General features: G+C 34.0%; 3 protein-coding genes across 3 annotated transcripts; 1 reads left to right on the top strand and 2 right to left on the bottom strand.

Annotated features, from left to right (window-relative positions):
• Positions 1-5,808: 5,808 nt before the first annotated feature.
• On the bottom strand, positions 5,809-8,271 carry LOC119837997. The gene is made up of 3 exons (XM_038363809.1): positions 7,743-8,271; positions 7,202-7,303; positions 5,809-6,479 (listed from the first exon to the last, which is right to left on the bottom strand). Exons 1-3 carry the CDS (start codon positions 8,269-8,271, stop codon positions 5,809-5,811), a joined length of 1,302 nt encoding a protein of 433 aa, XP_038219737.1.
• Positions 8,272-8,812: 541 nt separating this feature from the next.
• Positions 8,813-9,461, top strand: LOC119837789 (probable 28S ribosomal protein S25, mitochondrial). The gene has a single exon (XM_038363544.1). It carries the CDS (start codon positions 8,892-8,894, stop codon positions 9,390-9,392), a length of 501 nt encoding a protein of 166 aa, XP_038219472.1. The 5' UTR covers positions 8,813-8,891; the 3' UTR covers positions 9,393-9,461.
• A 746-nt stretch (positions 9,462-10,207) lies between these two features.
• Positions 10,208-15,312, bottom strand: LOC119837869 (ornithine carbamoyltransferase-like). Its single transcript, XM_038363651.1, has 6 exons — positions 15,208-15,312; positions 14,179-14,327; positions 13,418-13,571; positions 12,726-12,851; positions 11,426-11,596; positions 10,208-10,384 (listed from the first exon to the last, which is right to left on the bottom strand). The coding sequence occupies exons 1-6, from the start codon at positions 15,307-15,309 to the stop codon at positions 10,208-10,210; spliced, it is 879 nt and encodes a 292-aa protein (XP_038219579.1). The 5' UTR covers positions 15,310-15,312.
• Between the last annotated feature and the right edge of the window lie 845 nt (positions 15,313-16,157).

The following is a 16,157-nucleotide window of genomic DNA, read 5'->3' as shown; positions in this document are numbered from 1 at the left end:
ATTGCCGACGGAAAGAACTAGGAAGGGTAAAGAAAAGGATATGGGCCTGAAATACAATAGATGTAATTTATATTCACCAACTCTCTTTGAAGGACATCCTGCGCTCAGATTTCAGTTCGTGGCGCCGCAAATTCATCAACAAAAAATATCTAAATCATAGTGGAATTAAGCTTTATGTATTTTTACTTCGAGTGTATATATGTGTGTGTATCTCTTTACGTTTTAGTATTTTGTGTCAATAAATGTCAATTATTATTAAAAGGCATGGTAAGCTAGGATCACACATTTTCAGATATCTATCTCTTAGCGGTGTTTACAAGATAATACTAATGAAAAATGAGAACAAAGGAATACATAATCCTATCCTACTAATATTATAAGCGAGAAAGTTTGTAAGTATGTATGAATGTTAGTTACGCTTTCATCCAAAAACTACTGAACCGGTTGCAATGAAATACGTAGATAACACATAGGCCACTTTTTATCTCGGTATTCCTACGGGATACAGACTTACGCGGGTGAAACGGCGGGACGCAGCTAGTTATAAAGTTATATTTAATTAACTTGTACACAAAAATTTCATTCATCATTCGTTCTAAGATTTAACTTATGATAAAAAAGAAAAGCAATGTTAAAGAAAACAGAGGAAATAAATTATAAGGGAACCATTTCTCACTGTCAAATGGATGAATTTAAATAATTTGATTGAGTATTGGACTTAATATCTCATGCATATTCCATGCTTTCAAATTGAAGTCTCAAAAATTTTCTACTCTCTATTTTAACCTTCTTTATTCTATATGGATAATGGATAATAAATTAAATTATTACGGGTAAGGAAATTTGCTTTTATTTCGCATGTGTTCTCATTGGGAACAAATGTATAATCTTTTAAATTCAATTACACGTCTGCTAAAATTTATCAAAATCAATTTCATAAAAGGAAACATACGTTCATTACTTAATTTGGTAGGATAATCTATATATAAGACGTATAAATAGTAATAGATTGACATATCGTTGGACAATTTTTAATCTATATATATAAAATTCTCGTGTCACAGTTTTCGTTGCCATACTCCTCCGAAACGGCTTGACCGATTCCTCTGAAATTTGGTAAGCATATTGGGTAGGTCTGAGAATCGGCCAACATCTATTTTTTATCCCGATATTCCTACGGGATACGGACTTACGCGGGTGAAACCGCGGGGCGCAGCTAGTAGATATATAAATTCCCAACAAGTTATATAATAGCTTACCAAGAACAACACCAATTAATTAATTATTTAATTAACACCTGTAGGTATGTACATTTGTATGTAATCGAATCCTTTAGATGAAATTAATTCAAGCGTTGTGCGCTTATTTATTGTTTTATAGTTATGTACGTAGCATCGGTACGGTATATATTTTAAAATTATCATTATTTATATTCAAATTAATGATGAATCTGGATGATCTAATGATATTTTTCATGAATTTATTATATTATCCTGTTTACAATCGCCGGGATTAAATAATTTCATTACGTAGGTGAGTGCGGGAGTTAAGAACGCTTCGACACGAATTGGGCCATCTCGCAAGTACCATAAACCCCATAGAAGATCAGCTTAAAACAGTTGAATGATACTGTGTTTCACTCGGTGAATGTGGAAACCGGAGGCCAGTATACATTTATTTACCCTTCCCAGCCCATTTCTTATGATCCCTCGCCAATCCTTTCTTAATATTTTACCATTTAAAAACGGCAATACATTTGCAGCGGCCTCTGAAAATGTTGATGGGCGGTGGTGATCGTTTACCATCTGATGAACTACCAGCTTAGTTGCCCGTTATTAAATAAAAAACCAATAATGTAGGTATACCTTGTATAAGAGCAAGTGATACAATTTAGTTGATTCAATAACTAAAGCGTAGCGAGCAAGCATCATTGCCTGGGTTGCCCAATTAAGGTTAACCAATTAACTACTTATTTCAAATAAATAAGTTTCATAAACCGAGTGTAGAGAATTATTTTCAATAATATTTACTGCCTATGTCAGATAATTAGCACTCAAAGTAAACATTGTATGACCACTCTTAAATTATTCGTCAACACACTTGATTATAATGATGCTTATTATAATTACATATCCACTTCGAACATTTCTTTTGTATTTGAAGAGCAGAGTCGCCTTTAAACGAATCAATCGTGAGGTCCGTGGTATTCTGAGGGTTTGACATATTTCTGATATGTGATAATATTGATATTTTTGTATTGGAAAAATGTTACATATTAGATGGAAATGTGCTTCGCACAGCCGGCAGTGTTAACAAAATCGAGTTTGGTTATTTAAATACTTTTATTAAAAAAATAATAATATATATAGCAAGAAGCAATGGCAAATTAATAATGAATGTAGGACTAGCTGCGCCCCGCAGTTTCACACGCGTGTAAGTCCGTATCCCGTAGGAATATCGGGATAAAAAGTTGCCCATGTGCTGTTCCAGTTTACCAGGTATCTATGTACCAAATTCATTGCAAACGGTTCATTAGTTTTTGCGTGAAAGAGTTACAAACATACACATACATTCTAAGAAACTTTCGCATTTATAATATTAGTAGGATAGGATAGGATAAGATAGTATTTACTCCGGAAACCCCAGGGGAACGGGAAATGTCAAAAATGTCAAAATCCCCGGGACTGTGTTTGTCATTTTCTTTTGACTACGCAGGGAAGGCTGAAGCGTAGCGTGTTTGAAATAATATCAAAGTAGAAAATAATGTTACGCAAAAGGAATGCGCCAGAGTCAGCCATTGCTGTTCCCGTGTAACGGCTGACTCAGCGACTTTGCAGACATCCATTGGCGTCACTAAAGTGTTTAAGCTTACAAGCAGTATAGACATATTATATTGTACGAAATAGTTTAAATTGTAAAAAGCTTCTTCAGTACGAATGCGAATGAATAAATGATTATTTACTCCTATTAAAATTAATATTTTGAATACTGTTATATGATATGCTATATGTCTATGATATGAGTCTAGCAAATATAGTTGATGGATTTTAGTACTTCCGTTACTTTTCTTTACTTTGTTTATGTGAGGCCCTGATAGAGAGGGGCCCCGAATTATGCAAAATGTCTATGACCGATTACGTGTAAGTGCTCTTATAAGTTATAAATATCATTATAAGAACTTCGCTTACTATCCACGCAGCCTAACATTACTAATATGAACTAGCAGTCCGCCCCGGCTTCACCCGTGGTATGTTTTTCTCCATAAGAAGTACGTACCACGATGGGCAACACACTCGACGATTCATTTTTATTGATATAGACATAACAAATAACACACTAGCTTTTGCCAACGGTTTTACTCGCACCGCTGCGATAGACTTTTCGTAAGAAGATTTATATGTTCTCAAGTTTTATCTATACGATACGTACTGTGAGATTTTCTGAGAATTGGAGTGAAATTGCGCAAATAGGGTAGAAACTGCGAGTTCATGGGTTGGAGGCCAAGACTCCCTTTGGGGTCACTGCACTCTTACTAACTTTCCTCAAATCTGTGTAGCGGTTGAACGAAATAGTAAAGTTAAGTTTATTTATCAACCCCAGGGGAGTAATTTACGGTTTTGTAATTTTTAGGGTTCCGTACCCCAAAAGGAAAAAAAAGAGAACCACTATATTGAGTAAATAATAAGTTTTAACAAAAAACTAAGCCTTCAAATTGTCAGATATAGATAAAAAAAGAATCATAAAAATCGATTCACCCAATAAAAAGTAAGTTATCGAATTGATAACATGATGCCAGAAAAATGTTTATTAACATACGTAATACTAAATATTTCCCTCTATATCGAAAATAAACCGGTATCACATTTTGGAAGACCTAATTAATCTGCCAACTGGTTGCATTGCGCAGAACTTCGGAGTCCCTTTACAACAAAGGCAATGTCGCCCAGGTACCCCGCAGCGAATGTCTCAAGCAAAACGAGGTTCATCAGGATTATGTTATTTCCATAGGTACGGGCCCTTGCTGACTACGTACATTTAAATATTTGATGGTGAGGGACAAACGAACAGTGTAAAATTAACAATTATATTTTTACACTGCGCTTCGCGGTTTCACCCGCGTAAGTCTGTATGATGTAGGAATATCGGAATAAAAAGTTGCCTATATGTTATTCCAGTTGTCCAGTTGTCTACGTACCAAATTTCATTGCAATCGATTGAGTAGTTTTTGCGTGAAAGAGCAGCAAACACACACACATCCTTACAAACTTTCTCATTTATAATATTACGAGTAGATTAGTAGAAAGTAGGAAGTAGGATAGTTTATTGTGTCATGCACACAACAATGAATCGTATTAATGTGTAAATGTAGATTTACTTTTACATAGATTTATGCTTACTAATCTATACTAATACTATAAAGCTGAAAAGTTTGTTTGTTTGTTTGTTGCGCGCATAATCTCTACTAACTACTGGTCTGAATTAAAAAATTCGTTCAGTGTTAGATAGCCCATTTACTGAGGAAGGCTATAGGCTATATATGTACCACGAGCGAAGCCGGGGCGGACCGCTATTTACTAATACCATGTAAGACTTACTGAAATAAACAGAACATATGTTTGTACATGACCCTTTTAGAATCAGATTTTTACTTTTCAAGGATTGCCAGGAATAATAATGAATGGGTGTTTTAGTTTGTTTTTACTGTATTTATTCCATATATCCATCCATACTTAAAAACTTTTGCGAATGGTGATAATAATTATGATACAAGTCCAAAACGGTTGATATGGGTTTTACCAACATCATATAAATGTTGGTATGGGTTTTACGTGTAATAATTTCCATGTTTTGTATCATTAACTTAGATAAAAAGTTTTGTAAATGTGAGTAAAGTCGGGTGACAAATAGTAATAAAGGACTCTGAGTGGTAAATATGTACCTATACGTACATATGATGACCGTTGTCAACAAAAACTTGGTACCGAGTTAAATTGCCAATCAGTCGTACAATGCCAACATATCTTTAAAGAAAATGCTTATTCTGGATGTGCCTCAAGCCTATACAATTAATTATTATATGACATATACAATGCTGTGCACATAATAATTATTTAAAGTACATGAATTGATAGAATGTTGTACGTTTAAAAAACTCGAATATTCTACAATGCACATTAAATTTGAGAAGTATTTCAAGAAGAATACAAACAGGATATAAATAACATCAACAGTATGAAGAGCACAACAGGCGTCATCCAATTTTTCCTCTTTTTTCGTCCGTGTGCAACAGTGAAGCGATGCAGGGTACGTAATAATATGTGCATCATATCAATGTAAATTTAGTAAGTGAAGGAATTAATTTAATCGCGCAGCTACAGAGCCACTAAAATTATAGTATTATCTACCTGAATTATAAAAACTATAATATAGATTATAGACGCTGCTGAAGTCGTTTAATTTTTCTCCGATCACAAGTAAGATTACAGAATAGGGCTATTCGCAAAGCATTGATGCCAATATATCCAATTTCGCGCCAGAGTAAACTTTGATAGTAGTTTTGAAGTTATGAGTATACAAAGAATTTTCAGCGCCTCCCCGACGCCTTAGGGATTACCTGTAAAACTCATTCGCAAACAAATAAATTGACTATATTACAACAGTGTAGTAAATAGGACTGTAATTAATTGAAACAACAGCTTACATAATGATCGGTTTGTGTTATTAAGTACATACTATAGCAATATGAAATTTTAATACAATATAATATGGCATTTTATATAATAGATAGGTAGACTGTTACATGACTAGTTAATAAAATCGCTTTGCAGGGTTTCCTGGACAATTACAGGGCTTAGGGCATAACGACCTAGGGCCGGGTTGGGAGCAAGTCCTCTGTCCGCCGCATCCTTTATTCTGAACCACCTGCTTCATCTTGCACATGAGGTCATTTATTTGATTAGACAACTGACCCACTGTATTACACATTTGCTCCAATGTACCCATTGACGGCATTGGTTCGGGACATCGTCCCATATCGCCTGGAATGTCCCTTTGGGACACGCATCCAGAGGGGCAGAAAACAGAGGTGTCAGATATGGACTTCGGCTGCCCGCCTTGCCTGTTATCAGAACATTCGACGCCACATCTATCCATGCTATTACAGGTTCCTACATTCCTCGAGTGCTGAGCTCTATTCTGGTTTATTGGGCAGGCCCTGTTTTCGCATTTCGGAGGTGTATTTGCAGGACATTGAACATTGGTGCAGCTAAATGGTTCATCAGTACGATATTCCTTCGGTACAGAGGTGTTGCAATCAGGGCAGGGACAGGTGATTTTGATAATACCAGCCTTTATATCCTTGATTTTTCCAGGGGTGTAATTAAGGCAAGTGTAATGCACCCAGCACTGACAAATTCCTTGGCACTGGAGGCCGTTCTTCTGTTTGACTGGTCCCAAACATATTTTGCAAGGGTTCTTTACTGTTTTGCATTTTCGCATGATGTTTCTTTATAAATGACTATCGAAATCTGAAGAACATGATTGTGTATTGTATATTGGCTATTGTGTCGTGTTTTATATTAACATGATGAACTATTTTGGTTTTTGAAATGACAGAGTGAAGCTAGGCAGTTGACATACATCTGTCAAGTAATTTATTTTAAATGTCTTAATATGTACTGATGTGCATATAAGTTTTATCTTTGAAACATCGTATACTGCGATGAATAATATTTCATCTTATTATTTAATCGAAGATAGTATACCATAATTAGATTTCAAATTAATAAGATCCAAAACATTTTAATGTGATACTGAAATAATTTTGTTTTTTCATTTTGTTTGTGTGATTCTTAAACACATAAAAGTTATAAAATATTATTTCTTTTCTTAAGTCATTGAAAAGCACTGTTGCAATAATTTAAACGCATTTAGTTTAAATCTAATTCAAACGCCTCAAACTGTAAGTTATACAAAATAGGAAGTTTTAAAAGTTATTCACTGAACGCCAAGTTAGTTTCAAAGTACAATAGCGTTATAAATACCGCCACTGTTCAAACGTTGCTTAAAACAGTGGATTACAACAATCAAACATAATACAGATCGTCAACTTTTTATTCATATTAATTTGGACAATTGTGAGTTTCTCTTATTTTGTACAACAAGTCCCTGAGCTGATGCGTAAGTTTCCCTACAGTTGCACACATGTTCTCAACTGCCTCGCAAAGCTCCTTCTGATTAACTTCACACCCTTTTGATAGTTTCGAATCTGATGACGCCGCACGACTTGGTATGCAAGTTATATCTGTAAAAATAGATATATCAGTCATGTATTTAACATTGTAATTATCACTAGTAATCGATTAGTAACATAAAGTATTATTATTCAATCATCATCATCATCATCATCAGCTGCCCATACGATATGCTAGAACTGCGAGAAATCGGGCCTCCTACAAGGTTTTAGGTTATAAACCACCACGCGTCTACCAATCATCATGTTGACCTGCCGGTTTCCTCACGATGGTTGTCACCAACATTATACATATTTAATACTCAAACATTTTCCTTTTTATTTGTTATTTGGTAACAAGCACAAAAAATACGTCATATTGATAACCCCCTCATTCTTTGAAATCAATTGAAGACGACACGATAGATTTTATTAGATTTCATTGGTAAAGTCTATCTTAACTATGATGAATAAATTTTAAAATTAAACAAACACTTAAATAGGTACTTACTAATACCACTATCAGCGGACTTTGTAATCACGCAGTTTGAGTAAGATTTCATTGCTGGCGATGTCTTTTTTTGATAAGTCGCACGCTGTCGATATTTAATAAAGGAATCAGAAGGAGTAAAATTGGGCGATGTTGAGTGTGAATCTTTATTATCCGGCGATGTACATTTTTTACACTTCGGACATTTTACATTGGTGCTTACATCAGTACTGTCGTCTTCAAGAAGTGGCGGATAGTTTGGTATTGGTTTGATTGTTTCTCGATCCTGCATGGGGCAAGGCTTTTTTGCTGGGCATTCTGTTGTTTTACACACATTCTTTTTTGTATCAGAGTTGTTGCAATCGGGGCATGGACAGGTGATTCTTATTAGACCAGCTTTAATGTCGTCTATTTTTCCTAGTGGATAATTCAGGCATTTGTAATGGGACCATCTCTGACATGCTCCGTGACATTGTATTCCTGTTTTCTTTGTTACAGCATCACAACAAATTTTACATGGATTTTTTACCTTTGAGCACGGTCTGTTCATGATTTCTTTATTAAATGACTATGAAATCAAATCATGATTCATAATTGATGTTAATAATATTGTTTTCCTTTAAATTTCTCATTTTTACAGAAATGAAATAATTTCCGGTGTTTATTCCATAATTTTTCTGTCATTTATATTATGGCAGCTAACATTTATGACCTATAAATTCATGTTTCTTTTTATTTATGAATAGGTAAAAAGAAAATATTTTGCCTTTTAATTAACAAAAATATACGCTAAACACACATTAACAGTATACTTTTTTATTACCATTTCTCAACCATAATAATAATTGTTGTTTGAAACTGGAGTAAACTAAAACTGTTTATTATTCTCAAATAGGTGAAATTATATTTATTTGGTAGTTAATAGTATCGTCATTAATACCATAAAATATCGGCTTCATTAAAAAAGGTATCGAAATTGTTAAGCATCTGTATTCACATACCTAATTTTATTAAAAGGCTTGTATCTTTACGTCCATATTAACAATTGTCATACGTCAATTCAGTAATTTGACATATTACATGTCAACATTGAAGCTTAAGTTTTTAGGTTAGGTTAGACTAATTGTTTAGATTTTTATTCGGCTATCGTATTAATAAAACTCAATCAAAATGCCGTTCATGAAAGGAAGAGCACCTATAAGACGCACCTTAAACTACCTAAATGCTGGTAAACTGGTATTGAAAGAGAAAATCAAGATATTCTCAGTGGCTTACAATATATTTGGACAGAACAACACTGGTGCAAAAGAATTCGTTTTCTGGTATCTACCACAGATTCAGTACAAGAACCCCAACGTGCAGGTGGCTACATTGAAGAATCTAACACCAACGCCATTTATTAAATGTTATTTAGAAGATGGGAAGCAAATATTAGTTGATATAGACAATAAGTCCAAAGAAGAAATTTTAGAACACTTACTGCGAACTGTTGGGAAATCAAAGGAGGTATTGGAAGCTGAGAATATAGCTGCTGAGAAGAAGGATAATCCCGCCAACTTTGGAGCTGGTTGTGAACGAGCTTGTATGTGTGAAATATTTGGCCAGGTACCATGCCCAGGTGTTGTAGTGCTTCCTAAAATAATGCGCGGGAAGTTCAAAAATGCTGATTAAATTAAGTACAGGTTAGTTACTAGAATTAGATTGTAATATATAATGTTAATAAAGTGATAGTCAATATGATTTGTGTTTTAAATTGCTTGTTTGTACAATTTCATTATAACATGCAACTGTATTACCCAATTTTTCATTTATCCTGTTTTTACTTGTGCTGTAATTAAAAACTCTGTGATGTGGAACATATTTCAATATTTGTCATGATTTGCCTGATGGTATGCAATCACCACCGCCCATGAACATTTGCAGAGGTAGTGCCTCTGCAAATGTTCAAATACAAACTTTCCCATTTATAATATTAGTAGGACAAGCTGCGCCCTATAGTTTCACCCGCATAAGTCCGTATCCCATAGGAATATAGGCATAAAAAATTGCCTATATGTTATTCCAGCTGTCCAGCTGTCTACATACCAAAATTCATTGCAATTGGTTCAGTAGTTTTGCGTGAAACAGTAACACACACATCCTTTCAAACTTTCACATTTATAATATTAGTTGGATTGGATTATAGCTAGTTTAAAGTACTTTTAAATAAGACCAAAATTATTTAAATATATCCAATATTCATTTCATATTCTTATTGAACAACATTTAGAAACTGGATTATTATATGTATCATCTTTTATATATTTACTTAAATAAAATGAAATGAAATATCCTTTATTGCACACATGAAACAATAAAATAAGGAAAAAGTAGGATATGACAAGCAAAGGGCAGCTTTATTGCTCAATAGCACTTATTGTCACTATTTGAGCTACATATGTCATAAAATGATATGAAATAAACAGTAAGTGTAGTGCAGATGTTTATTAGAAATAATGATTTTTTATAGCCGATGCCATTAGCGCAGCACTGATGTACTGAAAGTTTTCAAATGCCGTAAATGTCCGGGCATTAGTGTGGAAAAATAGGTGATCGTCCACTTCCTTGCCTCGGGGACATGTGTGCAGGAAGATCCATTGAGAACCAGCATGTTGGTTTATGTCCTGTTAACATTTTTCACTGTTAGTTTCATTATTTTCTGCCCCACTGATTCTGCTTAGAATTACAAGGATATATAAAAACTACTTTGCCCATAGTTTTGCATGTGTTGAATTCAGAGTAGTTTATTAGATATCATTATACATAATATAAACTTTTCTCTTGCATCACTATCTAATAAAAAGACTCTTTGAAATCCATTGTGTAGTTTTAAAGATCTACATATATACCTAGTGATATGAAAATATAGTTGGATAATAAGCGATTAATTATGAACAATGTTACCTACATTTTAGGAATTTAAAGATTTTAATAATAAAAATAATAATATCCGCATCATTCTCATGTTGCAGTTCACATATCTCTATGTCTTGTGTGAAATCCCGTATCCCCTACTGGGGTATGGGGCAGATGATGTACATCCGTTTCACTGATCGATTTTCTTTTGGGACAAGTAGGTGATCAGCCTTCTGTGTCCTGCCAGACCGAGACATTTTTTTTTTTGTGCATCCCCACCGGGAATCGAACCCAGGACCCCTCGGTTCTACGCTCACGCGTTTACCACTGCACCAAGGAGGCGTCAAGTCTATGTCTTGTACATGTAGTTATTTCTTTACAGAAATTTGAGCAAGTAGAACCATTTATGCTTGGTGTTTATGGGTGATCAATAGATTAAAATAAATATGAGAACACTACACTTCTTGTTAAAAAAAGCTAAATAAATTCAAACAAGATTCAGAGACAGCCTCTCAAAAATCTTAGTCATTAGTACAACATAGTACACTAATAATATATACAGAGGAAAGTTTTTTTTGTTTGCATTGAATACTCTGAAACAACTGGACCGATTTGAAAGCTTCTTTCGCCAATAGAATGCTACATTATCTTTGATTATCAGGGGATACATAATTTTCCCTTTTTACCCTGGTTCAACACGGACGGAGCCGAAATAAAAAATAAATACATTCAAAGGCACTTTTAGTAGACAATGGTGGCCATAAGGCCATCTCTAACAAGCAACCTTTACACTACACCTACATACATACTTCTGTAGTGAGCTTAAACTCGCTGAGTTTTTTCTTATTCTCGGGGCCCGCTATGACAACGTTGGCTTTTTCTAACGCACGATTTTTATCCAAGCACGCTTCTAGGTTGGTGTTCACCTCGGAACATAAGGATTCGCTAGTCTTGTATAATAATGGACTGACGGGCTGTTTCTGTCGATTAGAACGGATCGTAAATATTATTATAGAAACAGAAAATCCCTACTGTACCATAACTTTATGTTGCTACAGATAGGGACCAAATTGTTACCTACTAACTCTTACAAAAAAATGAAGTAGTTTTCTATTCTATTAAAAATTTTCTCGTTTAAAGTAGTGAAACTCTATCGTCCTTTCGACGCAGTTGGCTAAAAGCCAATAATTATATAACAACACGGGTGAAATATTCTAAAAAACATGTGTAAATATAAAATTCTAATCCATTCGTACCTACAACATAAAATATAGATGTGAGACCGCGGCATGCCTTTGAGACTATGAAAATAATCATTGGCTCCTAATTCTTCATCTTTATTAATATTATTAAAAATGGGATTTTCTGTTTATTTATTTCTTTAATAACTATGACAAACATTAATATCATATAAGGTATTGATATCAATATGCAAATTTCACAGCCGTAATGTACAATTATTAAAATAATAAAACCGTACGTGATATTTGGACGGTTTCATTTATAAAATTCTCACGTATCGTTTTTCTCTGAATGATTATAGGCTCATTCCATTTACCAGTCCAATTTTGCGAGGTTGATATAGGATCAAAATAATTATTGGATATTTATACGCCTACGGAGAAAATTTTGCAAATATTTTATTTATAAAATTTGCTCCGATAAAATGAGTAGTAAAATTCGCTAATACAGTGGACTTACTCGTAGACAAGCGTCAAACCTCGGAAAGAATATCATTAAATACTAAACATTTATTCGTCCTACTAAGTTAAAGTTATAAGTATATGTGTCTTAATAATTTCGCTTCGAAGCCGGTGCTAAGTCCTTTTAATGTTATAATCGCGAAAGTTTGTGAGTATGGATGGATGTATGTATGGATGTTTGTTACTATTTCACGCAAGCGCTACTGAACCGTGCAATGAAATTTGGTACGTAGATACTTGACAACTGGAATAACAAATAGGCAACTTTTTATCCCGATATTCCTAAATGATACAGACTTACGCGGATGAAACCGCGGGGCGAAGCTAGTTTAGAATAATATTAAGCTATAGTACACACAATATAATACTATGGCTATAGTAATAAAAAAAAACATTTTGTACTCACGTTACAACAGCATTTAAATTTGATGTTCGCTCCAAGCATAGGACATAGAAGAAGGTATGTATTCAACACTGGATGTGGTGAACCGAAATACACAATATTCAGTCTCCTCACTGTTCCATATTCTTCCTGGAAATGATTGTGTGAACATCATCATACAAGTGGAACTAACTGTAAGTGTTTCAAAAACATCAGCTATTGACATAGTAGATTTTTGCTACCATTGAATCAGTCGAGATATTTTATACGAAGGTATTTATTTATATTTTTTATTTCAGGCAACTTTGTGTGTTGTGTTCTTCTACATTTTACCTTGTTAAGCCATTACTTTTTGCCAATTTTTGTCACAAAATTTATTAATTTAGGGACTATTCGGGTTGGAGAAACCTATTGTGGTTTCTCCAAATAATCCATTGGGAACACATTATATTTTGAAGTTAATCCTGCTCGTTCATTGGTCCATAAATATCATCACTATGGTTAATACCTACTTTAAATGAAATGGCTGGCAACACCTTCATAAAGACTCTTATAAATGCTCATAGACGATGGTGATCGGTCGCTACCATAACTAGTAGTTATTAATCTGTGCTCGCGACCAAAAGGCGACCATATAGACGAATAAGTTTGCTCGGTTTTTTATAAAAAACAAACCTAAATATCGATTCAATTCGATAACAGTTTATTATATTCACAATTATAGTCATAAACGTGGCCATAGCCTGTATGCTTGCGTGAGTCCTTGACGTCATGCACATCACAGGAACCAAGGATTGCAGAGCAAACCGTTGTAGGCAGGTATGGGTTGAGGTCGCTACGAAAATCGCATCCGCCATGTATGAAAATACCCTGAAAAAGACATGATAAATTTTTATTAAGAGTTTTGCATTAAATAATCGATAGAATAAATATGGAAATAACAAAGTTAAATCTCATAGTAGATTTTAAATAAATTCAGGTATATTAAAAGTCGGTGGGAAGGTCACTGGAGCGAAGTGAGAAGAAAAGAGAGACTATACGAGCAAAGCAGCTTTTTTTTGTAATTTGAGTGACGTTTTTCACGCGATATCGTTTCCTTTTAACCGACGTTCCTCAAAACAAAAGAGGTTCTCAAAAAATTTTAAAATATTTTATTTATTTTATATTACCCTTAATTTATGACTCCGTCCGATTGACGTGATTATTTGTGTTTTATAGGATATTGGTGGCATTTGGTCAAATTGTAGAATCTGAAATAGGGAGGATCATGGAGGTATCCATGCTCAGAAACGTCGGTCACCTTTTTTGTAGGAAAGTACCTTCCCCTTTCATCATACAAATTTCCATTTAATAAGGTGAACTCTCATAGGATGCCTGTGTCGCAGCAGTGGGAACATGTATGGGCTGATGATGATGATGATGAAGGTGAACGAATAAGCTACTGCGTTTTCTATATAATCCGTAACTATTTTCTCACCTGCCATTGTAGTCATTTTCCCACATCAACCGATCCACAATATTTACAGCATCAGCTCCAAGTAAACTAGCAGCTTTCGATACCGCCATGTTTAAGACTGGCTCATTTACCTCTTGGAGTATCATTACCTTTGAGTTATCCAAAAGATTCTGATGGAAAGTAAACAGAATACATATACGTATACAAAAATCCATTAGATAGTGAAGGAAATACTTAAGATTTTTTATATGATTATATTTTTTATATGTAACTAGCAAACCCGGCGAACTCCGTTTCGCCACCAGGTGGTAGTATGTGAAAAATGACTTTCCCGCTTTTCTGCAATTTTTTCCTGAATTTTCTATGCTATAAACCTCACGGTGCCCGAGACCTTTCCAACGAATGCAAAACCGTGGAAATCGGTTCGTGCGTTCTGGAGTTATAGCGTCAGGAAGGAAAACCCGACTTATTTTTATATATTAGATAAAAAATATAATATTATTATACGTATATCCTGATTTTTAAAATGTATGATACTAATGGCTTACTTACGTATTATAGGATATCTATAACTGACTATGAAATTTTTTTTATTATATGTACCTATATACTGATCTTGAAATTTATGATACTAAAAGCTTACTTACAGCAAAAAATATAGGATATCTATACCAGGAAAACTTTTATCAGTAGTTAGAATGAAATAGCAGGAGTAGCTCAATCAGCAAGGAATAAACACTACGGGAGATGCTAAAATTTATTTTCCACTTCAAAAAAGAAGAAGGTTCTCAACTTATGTGTTTGTTATCTCAGAATTTTTGACCCAATTTTCATAATTCTCTATTAGAAAGCTGGCGCCTTCCATGTAGTCCTATTTAAATTTGGTTTAGCTCTGACAGTTTGAAAGCTGTTAAGTTCTGGAATAATTATTCCATGTATTTTTCACATGACCACTGCTCCGTTGCTCAAAGAATGGAAATATCGAAACCGGAATGTCCCAGGACCAAGAACATTCTACGAGAACCAACAACAAAACACAAGGAAAAATACCAATCGCTTTCCATGTGTATCTCTGAGGCAGCATTTCAGGTTCAATGCACTGTTTATCACTTCCAGCACCATATCTCCCGTCCAGTCTTTAAAGCATATCATGTGCCTTGGACTTGTGGAACTGCATAATAAAATATATCAGAGACAATACATGCCCTACGAAACGGATGAGAAAGTAACTCTGTCTTTCTGTTCTTTACGCCTTAACCTCTGATCCGATTGGGATGAAATTTCGTACAGATATAGTTTGAGATCCAAGAAAGGACATAGTGCCTGCCGTGTGGTCTTATTTAAATTTGGTATTCTGAGTTACTTGTTAAAAAAAATATTTAAACTCTATTGAAAGAAAGAAAGAAAAAAAATACATTTATTTATATAAGGTAAAGTTCACAAAAATAAACTAATTTACAAAACGTTAAATAAACCTCATATAAACGGGAGATCCACTCAGTGTATAAGAGTCTAAGCCCATTATTCTATTCTATTATATAGAGTCTATTATTCAATTTCTGAATGAAACTGAATAAATATATACTCACGAACAGCTTTGACTTCTAATTTGTATGAACAGTTGATTCATTGTTCTTTTAAACATTGTATTGTATTGTATTGTATATATTTAATAATAAACATTAAATAAATAAACATGGGGAAAGGTGACTTCTGTGACATTTGTTTTGAAGGTATGTTTAATTTTTTTTTCGATTTGATAAGGATCATTGTCCATTAGTTCCATGTTAGCTGTTTATTTAAATTAGGTAATTAAACGATTACTGCCTTATAAATCATAGAACCATTATGGTACCTAAGTAAATAGAAGAATTTAATTAGTGTTTCAAATTATTTACTAACGCATCATATAACTAATAGTTCTGTATTTCATTCTTCTAAAGTAAAAACTCATTTTAAAGATTAATGATATAAAGAATAAACCTGTTTTAAGTAAACAC

Source organism: Zerene cesonia, chromosome 29 (assembly GCF_012273895.1).
Source record: "Zerene cesonia ecotype Mississippi chromosome 29, Zerene_cesonia_1.1, whole genome shotgun sequence".
NCBI lineage: Eukaryota > Metazoa > Arthropoda > Insecta > Lepidoptera > Pieridae > Zerene > Zerene cesonia.
Note: the sequence above shows the minus strand (reverse complement) of the source record. Positions and strands in the feature narration are given on the sequence as shown.